This window comes from Melanotaenia boesemani, chromosome 21 (genome assembly GCF_017639745.1).
Source record: "Melanotaenia boesemani isolate fMelBoe1 chromosome 21, fMelBoe1.pri, whole genome shotgun sequence".
NCBI classification, from domain to species: domain Eukaryota; kingdom Metazoa; phylum Chordata; class Actinopteri; order Atheriniformes; family Melanotaeniidae; genus Melanotaenia; species Melanotaenia boesemani.
Window position 1 is genome coordinate 10,846,167 of NC_055702.1, and position 21,405 is coordinate 10,867,571.

The following is a 21,405-nucleotide window of genomic DNA, read 5'->3' on the forward strand; positions in this document are numbered from 1 at the left end:
TCACCAGCTGCCTCCATTAATATTTAACAAGCTGTCACTTGCAGATGTGGCGCAGGCAGCCAGGTTGCTATGTTTCACCTTTTCCGCTCTTACGGCACCTGTTTTGAAGAAGGACTGTGATAAACAGGCAGGAAGCCATGAGCGGCGGGTGACGGTGGACTGTAGGTGAGCAGGAGACCGGGGTCGGCTGTCTGCGCATCAGGAGACAACGTCTCCACCCTCTGCTCTTCTTCAAGTGTGATGAGGGTATGAATGTTTACGCCGCTGACCTCAACTCTCGTCACAGATGTCCGCAGTGCCAAAAATATAGTGCATTAAAACTGACGGCCAAAGCCTGTTAAGTGATCACCATGACAACAACAGAAAGGCGCACGGAGATGACACTTCTGCTATGCCCCCACCCTCCACCAGCCCGAATGAGAAGGCTGCACTTCTGGACTGCTCGCTTTCTGTTAGCTGGGTTTCTCTCCTGTCGTTTATGTCCTCATTTTCTAACTTCATCCTCTTCTTCTGCTTCTCTGAAATCTCTCCTGGGAGCTTTTTAGGCTAACAGTCATTATTGAGTCATTTTACATTTTAATTCCACTCTTGCCTCTCTCACTTTTATGTTCTGTTTATTTTCCTGCTTTGCAACAACCACATACAACTCTCGCTCTCAAATCTCCTAATCTCACCTTCGTCTGTCTTAATCAGCCTCCTCTGATGTAATCCCAACAAGCATGGACCTAATGAGCCTTCCTCTGCTTTCCTTTTTTTCTGCCCTCCTCCTTATCGGGACCATTTGAGTCTGACGTCACTGTAATCTTCGGGATAACTTTAAGAGAACACAGATGCACGTAGGCTTGCACATGCTCCGAGTGAGGTCACACATGAGCATCCAGATGCAGATCTTGGCAGCAAAGCATGAGATAAGACAGATGATGTCATGAAGGAGACCTTAGTCTTGTAGGTCTCCTGTGTACCGACTTTTGCCTTGTTTTGTGAACTTAGACAGATCAATAGTTGCTAATTATGAGTAATAATCATGACCTGTGCAGTGGTAGGGAGCTGGTACTCCTTGGGGATTATGTTGCTTTTCCACTGAGGTCCATCCATTCACAGGCCAACTTCTAAGCTTCTCAGAAACTGCATGAATATTTATGCTCATCACTCGTTAACATTATACGAATCAGGGCTGGTAATTGTCTGTCTTCTCAGCGCGACACGTCCTCTTCAGTGAGATGTGTGAGAAGGTCGACACACCGGGGAGTTCGGCTCCACTCAGCTCTCTTGACTCTTAAGTGAGAAACGTGTCGAGCAGAGATGGAACCAGAAGTGCAGCACAGACGCTTTGTCAAACGTGGCGTAGTGCAGATGTAGATAGGGCTGTGGGTTTTGTTTTAGGCTTGTAGCATTTTCTCTAACACGCCATTGCAATGATACATTGCTCTTTTGAGGCAGCGGAGCAGTGAACTCATTTTTGAGCGTGTAGGTTGCAGTTTTTTTCTTTTTCTTTTTCTCCCCTCTGCGCTACAGCTGCTGTTTCCACTCAATACTCAAGTAAACATAAAATCCTCGCTTTTGAACTAAGAAATTAATGTCTTTGTCAGTGTGTTGTTGTCATACCGGCACCCAGGGGAATATATCTTCCTCCTTATGTGATTAAGTGCATACAGTAAATAATGTATCTTATCTGTCTAATGTGTCTTTGCATGTGAGAGTCTGTGTGTGATGCAGGTGTTTGGGAGCCACAAGGCTGATGGTGTTCCTGTAAGTCTAATCCAGTCTTGAGTAGCTGCATTGATTTATCGAGCAAGGCTTGTTAGTTCAGAAAAAGCCCTGCTTCCTGCTTCATTGCAGTCGGTTCCAGCACATGTACGGGTACACACAGTAGGTAATTGCTATCCGAGTATTTTACTTATCAAGAAATGGGGGATCATTTAAATCCAGCTTGCAGGAGAGTCTTAACTGTGTAATTGTTACACTTAGTAATTGGATAAAGTTTCCATGTTTTTTTTTTATTTTATTAAAGTACATGAATATTAACATAGTCATCCAGCATGTCCTTTTTTTATCACAGAGTGGTTTTTGTCCATCATTATATAGTACCAATAAAATCTAATTATTTTAATATGGAAAATGTGCATTTTCTCACATGCAGTTAGCATATATGTTTAATATTTGGTTATGAAAACATGAATTGGACTAAGATGACTTGTAAAAGCTGATCTTACAGTTTGACTGCAGAAACACTGCTGAAGTTAGTTTTCTGGGTCCATGCATGCAAAAGACAGCCTCGGAGCGAATGAGAACACAATATGCCATCTAAAGAAACTTAACCACCAATCAAAGTTTTTTTTTTTTATTAGTGTTAGTATTTGGGATGTCTGAAATATGATCTAACGTATCAGAATGATCAAATTGAGATGTCTTTTTGTTGATCTTTGCAGAGATTTCTTAAGGCACTTCAGTTCTGGTCTTTGTTGTTTTGTGACAGCATTGAAGCGGCATTCAGTGCAGGATTATTCGCAAATGGCTAATTAGCATATCAGCTCAGAGGGGCATTACAGCCCTGTAGCTGTATTTATATGTCATTCAGTATACGCACATCTCATATTTTCCTCTATGAATAAAATAGCTGCAACTTATCAATATCACTGAAGCAGTGTGAGATAAACACAGTAGCCTTTTCCAGTGAAGTGGGGGCTGCATTCAGTGTCATTGGGGAAGCAAATGCTGTGTTCACTGTCATAGAGCAATATTAATAAATATATAATTCTTATTATAATGCCTATTTAAAGCTTTGTTTTAGATTTTCTGTTTTTGGCTTCTGCAGTGTTACAGAGTGTAATGAAGATTTAGTAAAACTGTACTTTTGTTCATATGTTTAAAAGTAATTGAAAATTCATTTCAGGTGATTTCTGTGATACCATTTTGTATTTATAGGAATTTTATCATGATGTAATTTCTTACTATCTGGCTGTGTTAGAAGAGCAGGGCTTTTTTCGTTTTAAATGTGTTTGTAGTTGTGTTTTATACAAAAAAGCAAGATTCTGATTGGAATCAGAAAATGTGGAGATGAGATTGAATACTTCCTTTTAATGCTGCTCTTTTATTTTTTTTTTTTTTTTTTTTTTTTTTTTTTTTAAGATAATTTGACCATGCCATGAATGCAACAGCAGCATGAAGGTCATCATTATTATTGCTTATGCGACAAGACAATGTAGTTTGGCAAACTCCATAACAAGTAAACCCCTCTGTCTTCTTCAGGTATTCGGCCCCAAATCATGAATGGGCCAATGCACCCGCGCCCGCTGGTGGCGCTGCTGGATGGGCGCGATTGCACCGTGGAAATGCCCATCTTGAAAGACTTGGCCACTGTCGCCTTCTGTGACGCCCAGTCCACACAGGAGATCCACGAGAAGGTAAAAAACACGAGTGCACACACATGCACACATCACTCCACAAAAGCACCGTGAAGCTGCCTGAAGAATGGCTCACATCCGCCTCCATCACAGCACTGACATGTAAGGCGTTATATTGGCCTCGTGCACACTTGCCAGTTAAAATATAGTGGTTTCATTATGATTTAATGTCACCTTGTGGCACAAAGCATGATGCCTATATCAGTGCCATTGTTTTAATAGAGAGTCTTGTTTAGCGAGGATGCAGTGTAATTACATTGGCTTGTAGAGGCTCTTTATTGCTTTTCTTGCAGCGCTTCAATGCAAAACAATCTGTCTGCATAGATGGGTATCACCCAAATGCTATCTCACCATCTGAAGACGGGTTGAGAGCTGCTGCATCTTTCCTTCTGCTGTCTTTATGAAAATGGGGACATATTGAAAAAGAAGCATTTGCATAGAGATCAATTCAATCAAAGACCTTGGGCGGCAAAGAGAAAGGGGGGGAGCGAGGACCTTTTTGTTTGTTTTAACACTACCTTATCAGGAAAAACATGATTGTAATGTTCACCTCACCAGCATATTCAGCAGTTCACAGTAATAACTTGCAGTCTGGCTACCCAGAGGGGCAGCATAGATTGAAAATGTCCAATCTCTTTTTTGTACTGCGTGCATGCAGAAATGTAGTGTTAATAACTGTGGTGTAATGCTGGTGAGACAGACACATCCACACACACACACACACACACACGTTGCAGAAATATATGGGAAAGATTGTACAAAGGTTGAATAAGAAAGTGGCCTAAGGTTATAGCAGGTCTGCTACCAGACAATCCCTTATTTCTCAGGTGATAAGGAAATGATGAAACATGCAGGCAAATACTTAGCAAAATCAAGTTATCACTCCAGTGAGACCAAATCCTGCTTTCAGCACGTGCGTCAACTTCGTCGTCATCCAAGGTCAGTGATCCCTTGTCTTTGTAACGGCTGTTGCACTTCATATGCGGCTTGTAAAAGTTGGATGACAGCCCACATGGCATAGAGTCAATATTAGCTTATTACACTGCTCGACCTTGTTTATCCAATACAAGAGCTTAGGGATGCAACTAATCCTGTTTAATTTAAGCAAATGATCTATTAAATCTGACCACTCATTTTGTATAACAAAACAGCCAATCCATGAACTTTAAAAGAAAACAATACAAAGCAGCGATTTTACTTTAACATGCATTATTTATAGTGGCCACCAGGGGGCGAATTCAGTTATACCTTAAAGAGATTTTGTTAAATGAAAAGTTGTGGGGAATGTACAGTTATTGACTTTTAGTAAACATTTTTCTAATGAGTTTACGGTCCTATTAGTGAGATGCAGGTCCTTTTATATAAAGGATGATGAATTAGGGTTACTTAGATTAAAGAGAAACAGGAGAAGCAGCCCTGTCCAAACAGTCGCAGCAATGCATCATCTGTTAATCCCAAATGTGCCTGGGAAAGGTTTGTAAACTTATGTAAAATCAATTTCATTCAGCAGTAGAACAGCCCTTTGTCTGTGACTCTTTTGTTTTTTTGTTGTTTTTTTTTCGCCATTTCTGAGGTGGTATCACATTTTAGACCAGGCCCACATGGTTTAGGTGTATCTGCTAAAAAGTTTATTTTTTTTTAAATTTATTCATTTATTTTTTTTTTTTTTATGTTTTGTTTGCATGCAAATACCATTTTGGGAGCTTGAAAACACTCAAATTTGGTCCCAAAGTGAACAAATCTGAAAACGCTGGCATGTCGTTTCTGTTTACAATCCATACACACCTTTCCTGAACCAATGACGCCATAGCTCCTGTTATTTTACCTTCATGTGCAGACCCCACCAACATGATGCATGCTTGGTGCCTTATTCTCTGTTTTTGGTGTATTTCTGTGAGGCCACTGCATAGCCACTTACAGGCCTAGCATATACACTACAGCATTTTTTGTGGTTTTGTGTGGATGTACACAAAATTCTTGAAATGATTCAATTTTCATGAAAGAAATTAAATAAAACAAAATCAACTTTGTTTCAGTGTGGATGTGGCTTCAGTCTTTACACAAAAAAAAACTCCCTTTCTATTGTTCTCATTGTTCCTCTGCAGACTAACCAAGTTCTGCTAATTCGAAGAAGCATTTTTTGTGTTGAGGGAAGGATATTTAGCTACTAGCTGCTATTCAGGCCGATAGATTATAGTGGCTTTATTTCTGTTGTTTTAATGGAAGAGGAGTGGTTTACACACTTTATTTCTTTAAAATCCTGAGATGAATACCAACTTAAAAGCAGTTCAGTAAAGCTGGACTTACAGCGTAATATTCTACACATAAAAACATAATTTTATTTCTACTTTATTTCATCTTAAACACATGGTTGATATAAAATATTCATGGGCATTGAGAGTAGGAGAGAAGCTACCACATGTAAAGTACTGAATGCAGATCAAACTAAATTATGAAACAGAAAAAATTTCAAAACGCTGAAACTAAAATGTCAAGTGAAGAATTTATTATTTAAGCTTTCCTTTACCATGTCAGTAAGGCAAAATGAAAAGATTTTTCTTCTCTGTTACCTTTTTACTCAGATCTCCACTGAAGTGGTTTTAAAAGTTGCACAAAAGGAGTCTTAACTTTTATTGTGTGGCGCTAGTGTCTTTTTCTGTGTTGTTTAATGCTGTTATTACTTCATAAGAAGTGACAAATGCTCAGTACCTCTAAGAAGCAACAATGGCTGACCAGTTGGAAAAAGTTTGTTCTCAGCATTTAAACCAGTTTATCCACTGTCATTACTAGTGGAATGACTTCATAAACATTGAATTCCTCCCCAGTAAGCCACAGAGTCAAACACACACTTATGATATGGTATGTTCGCCAGATCAAACCTCTTTGGCACACTTTCTCACACTCATGCCGGCTTACCGGAGAGGCCTTGCTGCCTTTTAGAAAAAGTCCAAGCATCTTGAGGAATGATAGATGCTGAAAGCATTAAGGCTTTGGTTACAGTGGCGAGGTGGGATGTATTTATGGTCAGAGTTTCCATTAAATCAAACTGCAACCCCCCCCCAAAAAAAAACAAAAAAAACATCTGATTCTTCAGCTCGAAACCAACACAAGGCCTGCAGGCTTCAGTGTAGAGGGAGAAAGTTGTGTGCATGTGCACATGTAAGGAGTGTTTTAACCTTGAACCAGTACCCGGAAGGCCCATCCAGGACACAGTGCTAATAAAAGCAGTATGGAAATTCAGAGCTAATCTGCTAATCACAGGAAAGCTAATTCAGTTTGGCTGGAGGTGAATGTGAGGCTGTTATTTAGGCGCTGATGGAGGACTGTGGCTGATACTGAGGGGGGTGATGGAGGGGGGATAGTTTAGATCCTCATCACAGTGAATCACCGGCCAGGTCACCTTGTACATGTTAAGTGGCAGAAGAGTCACGGGTGTCTCAAAGCGACAGATCCCTGTAGGTGACTTTTCTGATTCTGAATAAGTTTTCAAGGGATTTTGAGGGGGAAAAAAAAAAACAACTAAGCAGAAAGGTTGAGTCAGATTAAACAGCACCTCCACGTGGTTAGTTATGAAACACTGTTTTCTCATATGTGTTCTTTTTTTTAATGTAGATTAGTTGCTGACATTAAATTAATTGAGCAGATATTTTAATAAAATGTTTTGAATTTTTTTAATAGTCATCAGGAATGGAACAGATGTCACATAGAGAAACAAATTACTACTTGATACTTCGAGAGGATACAGCTTTGTAGATCTTTAACCTGCTTCATGCTATCAAATCTGAAGGTTTATATTTTTATTAGTGCTTGCCTTGACCCCCCTGTCCAGTCAATTGTAAAAAGTCTTTGCCAATAAACACCCTCAGGGTTGTGTTGATGATACAGATGCACCCCACCTTGCAGGCTTGATTCTGTGTGTCTGTTTTTCTCTCTCTGCATCTGTTTTACTGCTGTTGGTGTGTGTTTGTGCATCCCTCTGCCCTTTCTCAACATCACAGGGCCGACAGATGCTCTCTCCTCTCACAAGCCCTTCCAGACTGCCACCTTATCTCTGTGTCCACATGCAGAAACACACACACACACACATATACATAAATATATTAACTCATCCTTACTTACACATCTCAAACAAGAACCCAGACTTGCCTTAGCTTAACTGTTTATTCTACTGGTCATTTTGGCTCAAGGTGGCTGCAAAATGATGTCTCTTGTTACTGGGAGGGTGGACAGACCAAAAGCCATCTGATGTTTGGTTGTTGGGCATTTATCTGCACAACTCTGCTGGCTGAAAACACAAAGACTCAAAGTGTTTAAATGTACCATATATGCCGTTATTTTGATGCTTTACAGAATCCATTTTTGGCTTATTTACACTAATGCAACACTTTGCCCATAAACACCCTCGGGGTCTGAGCGCTGTTGTAATGACCATTAAGATCCACAGCCCCTGTGAGACAATATAGTGTCTTGTTTCCAGAGCAGGTCAGTAAATGGACAGCGTGGCATGTGATGTCTGTAGTAGCTCTTGCTGTAAAATTCTGAAGTGTCCACGTTCATGCCAGACATGTGATTTAATGGCTCCAGTGAGGAGATGGGATCTTATGATTGTCATGGGTTCATATGAACTCAATTAGATTCCCGGTCATATGTTGAATTGCCCATAAAGAATGAGTGAATACACAATGGAAAAGATGGATTAGCTGTTGTTTGTGTGTGTCTGCAGGTGCTTAATGAGGCAGTGGGAGCCATGATGTACCACACCATCACACTGACCAGAGAGGACCTGGAGAAGTTCAAAGCCCTACGCATCATCATCCGCATTGGGAGTGGATACGACAACATCGACATCAAGGCGGCTGGAGAGCTGGGTACAAAATCCCCCTTTAAAAAACACCAGCACCCCTCCAATAGAGATAGATGCTGCAGAAAAAAAGCCCATTCCTACATCTGACTTGGAGGAGTCATAGATGTGATGTTTACTGTATTGCTTTCAAGTTTACCTCATCCTTTATCGTATTGATTCCCTCAGATGCAGTCTGCTTCCTTTGTTGTTTAATCCCTTGTTTCTCCATCAATTACAAATGCCATCTCAGGTGCCAGTGAGAGGATTTAGGTGAATCTTGAGGGAGCGATTCATCACATCATTGCATTATAGCATGTGAAGAATTGCATTGATTTTCCGAAGAAGATGCTGCAGTTAGATTTAAAAACAAATTCCTTGATTTTTTTTTGTTTGTTTTTGTATTTTTTTTTCATTAGCCGGGTCTGCTTCAGGCAGCTTGTACAGATTTCCAAACTAGTGTATGAAGCTGAATTTTATAGTCAGATGAACTGTGGCGATCCCCACTGTGAGGCAGGATGTTTAAAGAGACAGAGAGTGAAAGACACACGGGAAGAGTTCAGTTTTCTCTCTGAACCACCATCCAGGCTCATATCAGCAGGCTGGTGGCTCAAACGGCTCTTACGGCTGACAAAGCTGCCATTTCCCTGCCAATGTGAGATACTGTGTCTAACTGCCACCCACTCACCGAAAGCGCTCTGCCTTCGCAGCGCAGGAGTCAAAAAGCTATCGTGCCTGAAGAAGGCGCCTCAGATATGATGGCAGGTTCTCTGATTGAGCGGATTCTGGCTATTTTTTGCTGTCCAGAGATGACCGTGCTGTTACTCTGAGATACAGAGTGGGAGGACAACATTAGTGGAGAGCGAGGGCAAGAAGAAGGGCTTTAAATATATATATATATATCAGTGCTGCTGAAGAAAAGGCAAGGTAATACCAGAAGGTCAGGAGTTTAAATTGCCTGCGGAAACAAAATTGAGAACATTCTTCAGGACAGTATTTTGACCAAAAGTAAGAACTTGCACGTAAACACACTGCTTTGATAGTTGGTGGAGGAAGAAGGTGCAAACTTTGGGGTTGAAGATTCAAGCAATGCAATGAATTTACCATGGGGTACACACACATGCACATGGTATTAGTGTATCTCAATGCACACTGAATGATTTAAAATAGATTATTTTAATGGATTCCTTTGAGCAACTTCTTATACTATACTCCAGCATACAGTGGAAGACAACCATATTAAAAATGACAGTATTGATTTTGCCATTAGCCGGATTCATTTTCAACTCCTCTGGCCTCTGTGTGCTCTTCCTTTAGGCATTGCTGTGTGTAACATTCCCTCTGCAGCTGTGGAGGAGACGGCAGACTCCACCCTTTGCCACATCCTCAACCTTTACAGGCGGAACACCTGGCTCTACCAGGCTCTCCGAGAGGGCACGCGGGTCCAGAGCGTGGAGCAGATCCGTGAGGTGGCATCCGGTGCCGCCCGCATCCGTGGCGAAACCTTGGGCCTCATCGGTTTTGGTAAAAAGAAACATTCATTAAGCTGTTTGTTTGTAGCTTTTTGTTTCAGTGTTGTGTCACTGGGTTTCTTTCCTTCCTTCTTTACTTTCACTGTATTTTTTTTTTCCTTCTAATTCACACCCTTTCATTGTCTTCCCTTCTGTGTTTTCATATCCTCTCACCGCTCAGCATGCCTTCTGTTTTCCTGCTCTGATAAGGTTATTTTTCTCTCTCTGCCCGTCCCACAGATTATCTCAAGGTTGTCTGTTTGGCCCCCCTCTGGGCTGACTTCCTTTCTCTGCCACAGTATCCTCACGTCCCACCATTCTAATGCTCATCATTTTATCTCCATTATTCTCTCTTCTTCTTTTTTTCGACTCTTCGTCTCTGTTTATTGTGTTCCCCCGAGTCCGACATCTTGCCCTGCCATAATCAGGCCTCACAGCGGACTCGTCTCCTGCCCGTCTGTTTGTACGTGCACCTGTTTCGCTGCTGATTGCGTGTGTTTGTGCATCATTTTGCCCTGTCTCAACATTGCTGGGCTGACACATGCTCAGTCCTCTCACAATCCTTTCCAGAGTGCCATCTTATCTGTGTCCACATACACACTACCTCCTTCCCTCCAGACAGCTGCCTAGACTTTTTGTGCCTGGGCAGCAAGTCCTGGCAATGAAAATGTCTCTCCTGTACTCCTCTTTTTTTATGATTTTTTTTTTCTCTTTTTTTCTTAATAAACCAATCCTCCCACCTCAAGCTGCCTCTTCTGGTCCCTCTGGCTGAAGCCGTTTCCAAACAATGTCCATTGTAAGTCGCAGGTTGGGGGGCGCAAAGGCCTCCTGGTGTTTGTCTGAAGGACAGATGCACAAATTTACTGGCTGAAAACCTGACAGTCTGGAGGAAAAACACTATGAACAAGTGGTAGTATTTTTGTCTGGATGTGTTCAGATCGGGTTGGTATAATGGGAATATCTTCATATAGGAAGACACCACTATAATCAATGTTTCTACATCAACAAGAGATCACTTGCATATGTGACAGGAGTCATTCAGAGGGAACCAAATCCACAGATAAATTCCCCCTAGACTCAGCAGGACCTTCAGCTCTGTGTAGCATACTTTTAGTCAATAATTTCTCAGGAATGACACAGTTATTTTGTGTGATGTGTAAAAAATACTGGGAAATATCTTGAATAATATTGTGATATTAAATGCAAACACACAGACAAACAAGTCTACCTGTGGTTTACTTTTCCCTCCTTGGTACCTCCACATCTGCCCTTCGTCTCACAATGATGTCCATCGAGTTAAGTTCACAAATCTGTGTTTGAACTCCGAATTGAACTGCAGCATGTAATCCTCACTCTTCTTCTGTGATGCAAAGCAGAAGCCTGCCAGAGAGATTCAAGAGTGATGTGCCTCAGATCGAAATGTTCCTGTGGGTGGCAGACATGCTGGTTTTTCTCTGTTGGTGGCATTGATCAGCGTGGGAAGTGGGTGAGGGGGTTGGGGGGGAGGGCGCAATTTATCTTTATATTAAAGACAAGGTCTAAGAAAACACCTGGAGATTTTAAGTACAAACACAATATTAAAGCTATCTTTAGCTACCAAAACATCATCTAATAATAAAGGGCATAATGTGCTAAATACTTTAAGATTACTGGGATGATGTGTTTCTCCAAAGTCGCTCTGCACTAATTTACCAACAATCACGTAGGCAGAAGATCATTGTAGAAGAGCGTTGATCTCATTTTCAACATCATCCCCCTGAAACCTCTGTAAATAAGATTGCACTGCAGCTGCATAGCGACCTGATTTGTTTTAAACTGACTGGAAAAACTCATTCCCCTGCTGCGGGTATCCCTGTGTCAGGCAACAAGTTCATTCCTGTTCTCTGCGTGGCATCCGGGGATAATAGAGAATAGAGTAACAAGCTACAGTAAATAAAGAAAAATGCACTTTAGAAAAGTTCTTTATTTACTGTAACTGAACATTAAAGGAAAGATTATTAAATTATTGTTTAACTGCAAATGTAATCCTTCATCAGAATAATAAACTGGTCCTGTCAGGCCTCAGTCTTTATCTTAGAGGCTGACACTTGCAAAACCAGGAAGAGAAAGAGGGAGCGCTCTGGGCTGTGGAGCCGAAGCAGTGGACATAAAACTCCATCACAAAGACAGGACCTTGAGATTGTAAAGGACCTTATCGATCCTTTACACAAACAACAATATCCAAGTCTCCATCACTCTCTCTCTCTCAGTATCAGCTGCAAAGCAGGAACGCTTCCTCCAGACATCCAGAGAGGAGACTTGCATCCTACTCAACAAATGGCAGCGAGAGACAGAGGGAGAGGCTTATTATGTGCTACAGACTCAGTTTGTGATTCACTGTCTGTTACCTCACATCACGCTTCTCCTCTGAGATTATTACTTTCATTCATCCTTCACATGGTTTTCTAAAACTTTACATGTTTAATATCCTGTAATTCATGTTAAAACCTAAAACTGGAGCAGATCAATCATCCACAATTTATCATTAGATGTTTTTTTTATGGTTGAGTTTATAAATGCACTTTTCTAGTAGATGAGTTTTTTTTGTGTGTTTTGGATGTTGAACAATTAGTACATAAAACCCCCCCCCCAAAAAAAAAGATTTAAGATATTGTAAAAATCAGTTTTGCTTGTATGAAGTGGAAAACTTGATAGATCAGCCGAGTGCAATGGCAAATAATTCAGTGATTAAATGATGAAGATAAGAGCTCTTCTTTGAATATTTGTTCCCTAAAAGTCTGTTTCCTGTCACTTGACTCTTTATCATACTGTATATTCATTTAGCTTTTTTTTTTACACATTTCTCAATGCATCCTCTTCCTCCTCAATTTAAAATAGATGACAGAAATATGCATCAATATTTATTTTTATTTAACTCAAATTCATTGTTTTGTTGTCATGCGGTTCATCAGCGATAACTTGGCTTCATTAACTATAAATGTAGACTCCAGAATCCTCTGTCAGACTGTTTATGTAAACAAGCATCATCTACCACTGTGTGTCCTCAGGTCGTTCGGGCCAGGCGGTCGCGGTGCGCGCCAAGGTTTTCGGCTTCAACGTCATCTTCTACGACCCCTACCTACAGGACGGCCTGGAGCGCTCGCTGGGCGTCCAGCGCGTCTACACCCTGCAGGACCTGCTCTACCAGAGCGACTGCGTCTCCCTGCACTGCAACCTGAACGAACACAACCACCACCTCATCAACGACTTCACCATCAAACAGGTGAGTTTTTTTTTTTCTTTTTTAAAGGGTTCATCCAGACAGAGCTGAGCATCCTGTCGCACAGCTGTTACCTGAGCTTAGCGTCTGCTGTGTGTAGTAGATAGATGAGGACAGCTGCTGCTGTATTATTACTGTGTCAGCCTGAAGAGTGGCATAAAGTGCATTAGAAAGCAGCAGAAAGCAAGAACAAGACACACACACACACACACACACACACACACAAAGAAACAGCAGCATTCCTGCCTGCACATTCCCAGCTTTTTATCTTAAGCTCCACCAAAGCTGGACACAAATTCATTCCTTTGCTCTGTCAAATGCAATTAGCACCAGCCCACGGCTACACCAAATATATCGACTGGGGGTGGGGGGGGGGCTATGAGGGGAAAGTGCTGCTCTCTCAGTCAATAACCACTGCCTGGGGTGACACCTGCAGAGCAGCTGAGGAACTGCACAGGCTGAAGAAGGGTCACTCCCTTCCTTCACCATCACCCGCCGTCACCTGCCGTGTTGTTTTCCTTGTTTTTCTCGCCCCTCGTTCGCTTTTCTCCTTCAGATACCGCATGAGGAGATCAAAACGAGTGGGTGTCGGGCAACAGCGTAACCTAGTTAACCTAGTTAACCGTGTCTTCTCCAAAGCTTAAGTGTGCAATGAAAGGAACGCTCTCTTTCTTTACCCCTTCACAATTTTGGCAGTGGTTCTTCACAAAGTGGATATGTGTGTATGCATGCTTTTTTTTTTTTTTTTATGCGTGTGTTAAAACCACCAGTGCCTAATAAAAGGCTCCCTGCCAGCATAAAGGCTTTTCATGCCCTTGGATTTGAGCTTTTGTCAAGATTAAGGGATTATTTTCATTTGATTCTGTTTTTTCCCCTTTCCTCCCTCATACACATTTTTGTTATGTTTTTTTTTTTTTTTTTTTTGCAGAAAATGGTGGTTATGCAGCCTCATCTTTCAGCTCACCCATCATTTCATCTCTTCGTTTTGGTTATAAGAGTCTCAATCCCACATATGATATTTTCCACCCAGATCTTTAAGGTGTCAGAAGTGACACGAATTATTTTTCTCTCATGTAATGTGTTTAAGACCCTCAAATGTAAACATCCAATCCAGATTGATCCTTCAGCTTTGGATCAAACGGTTCATCTGGCAGTCAGGCTGTGGCAGGATATACCTCTGTTCATCTGTGTGACTTGTTTATGTGTTTTGCAGATGCGTCAGGGTGCATTCCTGGTCAATACCGCACGGGGAGGTCTGGTGGATGAGAAAGCTCTGGCCCAGGCACTGAAGGAGGGTAGGATACGTGGAGCTGCCTTGGACGTCCACGAAACTGAGCCCTTCACGTACGTGCAGAAGGTTGTCGCTCTTAAAGCTGCATGGGAAAAGGAATTAGAAACTAATAACGATGAGGAGAAAGATGTGTGTGGAGGGTGATAAATTATAAAAAGAGAGCTTGAACCAGTGGAGGAGGATGCAGTGAACGGCAGATGAGTTAAAGGCTCCATTAGGATTGTGCAGGTAATGGAAGTTGAGGAGACGGAGAACTGGCTTTACAGGAAATTAGATAATGATGTGGGTGGGTGGTTAAGTTTAGAAAGACAAGCAACAGAGTGCCATCTCATTCTTGCAGCATCCAAGCAAAAATACTGAGCGACATCAGAAAACAAAAAGGAACAGGAAATGACGTTCCAACCCTTGAGAAAGAAATTATTGCTTACTTTTCTTTTAGTAATGGCATGAAAGATTCACAGCTTCACATCAAATGAAAACACTTTGAACTTTGAATCTAAAATTAGTCGGACTCTCTAAAAGTACATCTTCCACCAAGGTCATGGCCATATCTGTCAGTTTTACAGAAAGTGATACAGATCCAAACTAAAATTGAATGGCTTCTTCCTTTGCTTATGTTCCACCTGTCCAGCAAGTTTAACACTAGAACAGCCTAAAGTGATGGAGAGCACACAAAACATGATAAAAGTAGGTAACAAGAGACAGATGTACAGCACTTAGTTTCAACCGTGGATGGTGTTAAAGCACTTTATAAATAAATGCATTGATGATGATGATGATGATGAAGTTCCTCTGCCAGCTGCTGCATAAAATTCCAACAGGCTATTTTGGATGCCAGTGCAATTCTTGAAGATGATGTGGGTATGTTTTTCCCCTTCAAGGTTCAGTATGTTTTAAAATACAGCAAAAGACCATTTCTGCATACCGCCCTTTACAGAATACCTCCGTGTCATCTGATCCAGAACATCAGGAAACCAAAAGCTGATCTTTGGAAAATCATAGACCAAAATCATGATGAAAATTCACAGTTTTAGGAAAAGTCAGGGCAGGGCTTTATGATCTTATTTGACAAAGCTATTGAATATGCAGATTTCATGACCACCTTGGCCATTCGAGCGTGAATGAAATTCAGCAGACAAACAGCACTGACCTTGTGTCCTGTTGGTGGAGGGATGATGAGCACTACACCATGAATCAGTTCCTGTTGACACTGTGAACTTTAAAACAGCAGCTTTGGTGTTTTAGTCCTGAATTCGAGGCAATTTAAGATTTAGCCTTCTTCCTTCCCAGCTTTGACTCATGATGTCAGTTTCTGTCTACCCTTCTGTTCGCACCGGAGGGAAAACATCTTGCTACACCTCCCACTTTTCCACCTTAACAAAAAAAAAAAAAACGTGTTTCCAATCTCAGAGGATAACTGGTGCTGATGTGTCGTTCATGCATCAAGGGCAGCAAGGTGCTTTGGAGGCTGCTTATTTCTGGCTGGCTGCTCAGCTGACTGGCTGCTGCTGAAGACTGAAACTGAACCCGATGAATCTGGATCTGCTCATCCTCCGCTAGCCCAGCATGCCAACAGGGGAGTGTTTTATAACTTTTACCCTCCCATCCCACAAGACACGGCCCGGATTTGTTGCGCTGCTGAGGCTTTGCACTTGCAGAGCCAGGAGAGGTCTTACAAGAATAGAGAAGGAGCTTTTGTGGAGCCACATTAGAGGAAGGAAGGTGAGAGAAAGGAAGCAGCAGGAAGAAGATGGTGTTTGTGAAGTGCACAATGTAACTTTTCATCCCTCTGGACATATTTCCAGACGACTGTCATGCAAATTCTACACAAACTTGAAGTCTACATATAAAATCTAGGGAATTAGTTGCACTGTGAAATAGGTTGATGCACAGGTTTTCTGCTTTACAATCACAAGGTGAGAGAAATAACAAAGCCCACAGTATTTTATTGCACCAGGTTTTTGCCGTGCAAAATCTTTGACAACATATTCCCGCTCTGTATTAATTTTTTCTTTATATAATGTTATTATCTCTGCTTGTGTGTTGCAGTTTTGCTCAGGGTCCACTGAAAGATGCACCCAACCTGATCTGCACGCCACACACAGCCTGGTACAGCGAGCAGGCTTCTCTTGAGATGAGGGAGGCGGCCGCCACAGAGATCCGAAGAGCCATCACTGGTACTTCAGTCGCCTTGACACATTTAAATTTTGTCATCCAACATCATAAATCCTCCCTCTCCTACCGTCCACTGTGACCTGTTCCACGGCTTTCTCTCCCAGATGTCACATTTCCACTTGAATGGGCCCTCAGCAGCCTTTATTAAATCTGGACCTCTTAATAGATGTCATCATTAGCTCCTCAGCGCAGCGCAGCACAGAACAGAGCGCTTCCCGGGGGCCGCCCTCTCACAAAACATCCAGACTATTAAATGATCTCAATTTGCATTTGTGTATCCAAGCCTGATACGTTTGTCGGTTTGAACTCATTAATACTTTGGCACTATCTGGTCTCTTATCCCCTGTAACAAGTTGTGACCGTAGTGTGTGTGATTTATGTGTGTGTGCTTCATTGTTTTTAATTCTGAAGTGTTTGTCTTCTACGCTAGGTCGCATTCCCGACAGCCTACGGAACTGCGTCAACAAGGAGTTCTTTGTCACCACGGCACCATGGGCGGTTATGGATCAACCAGGCGTTCACCCTGAGCTCAATGGCGCTGCTTATAGGTGAGGGCTGAAAATGCAGGCAGGCTGCAAATGTCTTCATGTTGTAAAAAATATTCATATATCAGATTAACAATGAATATGCTGTTTCCCTTGAATTTCTCCACTTTATAGTAAGATTGCACAATATTAGGAAGAATGTGAAATGTACTATAATTGCATACTGTGATAATGACATAACTTGTAATTAGGAATGTACCAATACCTGTATTGGGTATCGGCCCTACACTATATTCATGTACTCTTGGTATTCATAAGTGTTCCGATACAACAGAACCTGATGCCAATATGAAAAACATGGGGCCCTCAAAGTGATTAATGCATAAACAAGAAAGTTATTGTCATATTAAAAATCTGAATTTGGCATCATCTCAATGAGAGAAGCCGATTTAGGGCATATAGCTGCCTTGTCACAGCGGTGAACTGAATCCACCAAAAACTCCTTAATGATGAAGATTCTGACAGTTTTCTAGCCTTATATTTAAAGGATAGCCACAGGATGACCCGTTTGCATCGCCACATAATTAACCGCTCAGTCACATCTGACATTCTGGTCCACACTCCTTACCAGTGAACTGTAATGGGATTTATTAGAACGCACATTGGTACTCTGTGTCTGCAAGTACTCTATTGTAAGTAATGTGGAATCAAAGCATCCCTACTTCTGATTTTATAAACAAATGTTTAAATATATGGATATATGGAATTTTAGGTGCGATGTGCATCCTGCAGCCCTCATTTATTAGCCTGTGCTTGACCAATTTCATACCAAACTGTCACTGTGATGCTGTCTTTGCAACATCAACATTGTACATATCGTGATACATTTTTTAATATATTCTGCAGCTCTACTTTATAGTTTAAAAATATTATTCAAATACAGCAATTATTAAATGAACTTGACTGTAGAACATAGTGCCCATCCTGTCATTTGCTGTATACTGTAGCAGTAGAAAAAAAAAAAAAAACTGTCCGCTGACCAATGGGGCCGTCTTATTCTCAGCATGTCCACCTCCATGTGCTTCTTTCACACAGCCAAGTGAACCAAACTCTCCCGGCCGTAACAACCGGCATCCCCCAAGACAAAATTAATGCCTAGCTCAGGAGCAGGTAAATACGACAGCCTGGATCAGACCCTCTCACCTGAGCTCACCTGATGTGTGTGTCCCCTCCTCTATAGTCCCCCCTCCCCCACCTGTTTGACTGAACTCAGAGTAGAGCTGGATGGCAGTGAATGTGGTTTCGAGTGTCCCAGTAAGCATGACGTTAAAGCCATTTGGACACAGTTTCTCGGATGGCGTCATGCTTCATGGTTTCCTTCTCATGGCTTTGTTTGGGCATCTTTTTTCGGACTGAATGTCTCCAAACTGCATTTTCCTCCCCTCCTCCCTCCTCTCTGGTTGATGGGTTTTATGGTGATTTTGCTACCCAGTTTTTCCTGCCACACTGCTGAAATGTTGTTGCTTTTTTCCTCTTAATTACTTTCAGGAGCTAAATCAGGAACTGATAATCTTTTGCCTTCATTTGTGTTTCCTTCATTCGTGTTTCAAGAACCATAATCAAATTATTCCAACATTTTTATGCTTAATAAATCACTTGATGGGGAAAAAGTTTGCATGACTAATAAATTAACATTCATTGACAACAGCTTGCAACAAATGAGACAGTAACATGAAATGGATGCAAAAATGAGCTAAATATTTATGAATTAACTATTTTTCTGACCAAAAGATGTCTTTTATTGATAAAAAAAAAAAAAAAAAAAAACAAGAATTACTTATTGCTGCAAAAAAAAATAAAAATAAAACTCATGAGCAGTTTCCTGCCAAAGCTCCTGGGGTAGAAAAGAAGCAGTATTATCTCTGGACATGTGCAGAGAATCTTCTTTCAGGTGATGGGAATGTGTGTTATCTACATGCATATTAACCTCTGACCCTCACCATCCCTAGATACCCACCGGGTGTGGTTGGAGTGGCTCCGGGGGGCATCCCGGGGGCGTTAGAGGGCATGGTGCCTGGTGGGGTGCCCATTGCCCACACCCTGCCCTCTGGTACACATCCTTCCCAGGCCCCGTCACCCAACCAGCCCTCCAAACACGGCGAGACCAGAGAGCACCTTACTGAGCAATAGCACCAGAAAGGATAAAAATGGCTAAACATCCGACCCGATGACGCTCAGAACCAACTGATCACAAAGCAACCGACCAACTGGGACCAAGAGACAGTGAAACAACACAATGCGGCTGCCTGTTCAATCAGCCAGCAAAACAGGAACAGAAGAAGTGTTCCAGGAAATTTGTACTTTTATTGTTTTTGTTTTTACTCTGTCTCTTTGGGTTCAGTACCGACTTTACTCTTTGATGGTTTTTTTTTTTTTTTTCCTTTTTGGTTTGTTTTTTTTTTTTTTTTTCTTTGGGACATGCCTATGATTGTGGACACAGAGTCCAGTGTTTTTAGTGCTCCGGGATTACCCAATGAGACTCTGTCCGCCCACCTTGTACACATCAGAGCTCATTGGAGATGTAGGCCCACTTCTCAACACAGCAAGGGAAGAACAAGAAAAAAATAAAATAAAAAAAAACCTAAGGCATCATGTGCTACTGGACCTTATTACCCCTCCCATCCCCTCCTGATCTTCTCCACTTCTCAAACCCTCCTTATGTAACAAGTGTGTGTTGTTTAGGCACTGCCCCTTATTGCTTCAGAAGAGAATTATTTTTTTCTTTCCATCATTAGTGTGAATGATTAAAATGGATTATCAACTTATATATATTTATCATTTGTTGAATAAAAAGAAAAGCTCATCTGTTATAGTAATCTAGAGTGGGTTTTAACCCTTTCCTGGCAGCGATGTATCGACAGCCATTACAGCTGCAGTAGCATGTCTTTACCACTAGAGGTCACTGCTACACAATGAGGAATTTTTTCTGCAACTGTGACCAGTTTTTGAAGCCGTCACTGGTTTACACTAAACTTTCACTTTGTACATTTGACTCTAGCTGAAGTTTTAGGCGATGTGAAATTAGAGGGTGCTGCCAGTTTACTGTTAGATCCCTTTTTGATCGAGAGTCATGACGGCGAAATACAAAGGAGAGAAATATGAGGCCACGTCCAAACAGCGGCGCAGAGACTGAAATTTCCTCCCATCTATGAGCACATTTCACAATGAAGGCAGGAAAGGGTTAAAACAAACTTCAGTTCTTAATGACTCAGGAAAACACTTTTGCAAATATTGTTTTTCCCATGAATTTTGTCTGAGAAAGAAAAAAAATGAAGACTGATCTGGTTAGTCTAATATTTTCTCTCCATCATCCTCTCTATTGTGGTATTTTTCTATAAAAAGGTGCATCCCACGTTTTTTGGTGTTAAGAGTTTTGAGGAGTCCTGTTAGATTTGTATTGCCTAGTTAAATGTTCCTATAACCATAGTCCTATGTGATCCACCCTCTCTCTCTTCACTCCTTTATAATTTGTTCTATTGAAGGCCAGGTTTGGGGGGCATCCTGTACTCTGTAAGAGCAATAGCTGAAACTCCTACGTAGTGTCCCAACAATAGCAGAAGAGGCAGCCAGCAGTATGTTTTTGTTTTTAGTGTGAGTATACGTTTCTTGTACAAGGTGAACATTTAGCATTCAGTGCAGTTCAAATAAAAAGATGATTCTGAGAACCAGTTGTCTGCTGCTACTTTGCTGATGTTTAAGTTTTCCTTTTATGCGTGGACACCTTGTTATTCAAACCCAAAAGTATATGTGTAGAGTTTTTGGAAAAAGCATGGCATTGTGTGTCAGAATCCTGATGTCTCAGATCACTGTTTTGAAAGTGCAACACTGCTGAAGGCAAACCAATCAGAATCTTAGTATTATGATGGTAATGTAATCTGATATTTGCTTAAAAGTAAAGTTTTATACTCCCTATCATTATGCACAACCTTTGAACAAGCCTTCTCAGCTGCCTCATCCAACCACAGGAAGATGTGTTCAGGTGAGCTTTTTATAGAATAAGTAGAGCTTTTTCAGTCTGTGCAAGGACACCAACACTAGGATGTGTTTGATGGTTCTGCACATCATCTTTGTCCTGCCAGTCCAAATCCCTTTTAGTTTACTACCACATTCCAGCAATTAGATTTGGATTTATACCCTTATTCTAAACTAACGCTTCTTATAGCGTGGAACTGGAAGTCCTTAAGTTTTTCTATTTTGCCATGGCATGTAATAGAAGAGTTATTGAAAACTACTGCATCACCTATTTTGTAGCTAGCAATAAAAACCTAAAAAGGCAAAAACTATCAGGACCACTGGAAATATAACAGATGCTTGCAGAAATGTGTGCAATTTCAAATGTTGCAAATAATTACATGTAAACATTGAGATTGGAGAAGAAAC

The 21,405-nt window shown here is 41.3% G+C and overlaps 1 protein-coding gene across 3 annotated transcripts in view; it reads left to right on the plus strand.

Annotated features, from left to right (window-relative positions):
• ctbp2l (C-terminal binding protein 2, like) overlaps positions 1-20,690 on the plus strand; it is a 104,121-nt gene extending 83,431 nt beyond the window's left edge. For 2 of the 3 annotated variants that reach the window (XM_041973141.1, XM_041973142.1), the window contains 8 exons: positions 3,250-3,404; positions 8,128-8,272; positions 9,562-9,768; positions 12,803-13,017; positions 14,228-14,358; positions 16,355-16,482; positions 16,911-17,028; positions 18,975-20,690. In XM_041973141.1, coding sequence (XP_041829075.1) covers positions 3,250-3,404; positions 8,128-8,272; positions 9,562-9,768; positions 12,803-13,017; positions 14,228-14,358; positions 16,355-16,482; positions 16,911-17,028; positions 18,975-19,155 — 1,280 coding nt within the window. In that variant the 3' untranslated portion in view covers positions 19,156-20,690. Of the gene's footprint in view, positions 1-3,249; positions 3,405-8,127; positions 8,273-9,561; positions 9,769-12,802; positions 13,018-14,227; positions 14,359-16,354; positions 16,483-16,910; positions 17,029-18,060; positions 18,136-18,974 lie in introns of all 3 variants that reach the window. The other variant, XM_041973143.1, reaches the window with a different exon arrangement.
• The last annotated feature ends 715 nt before the right edge of the window (positions 20,691-21,405 follow it).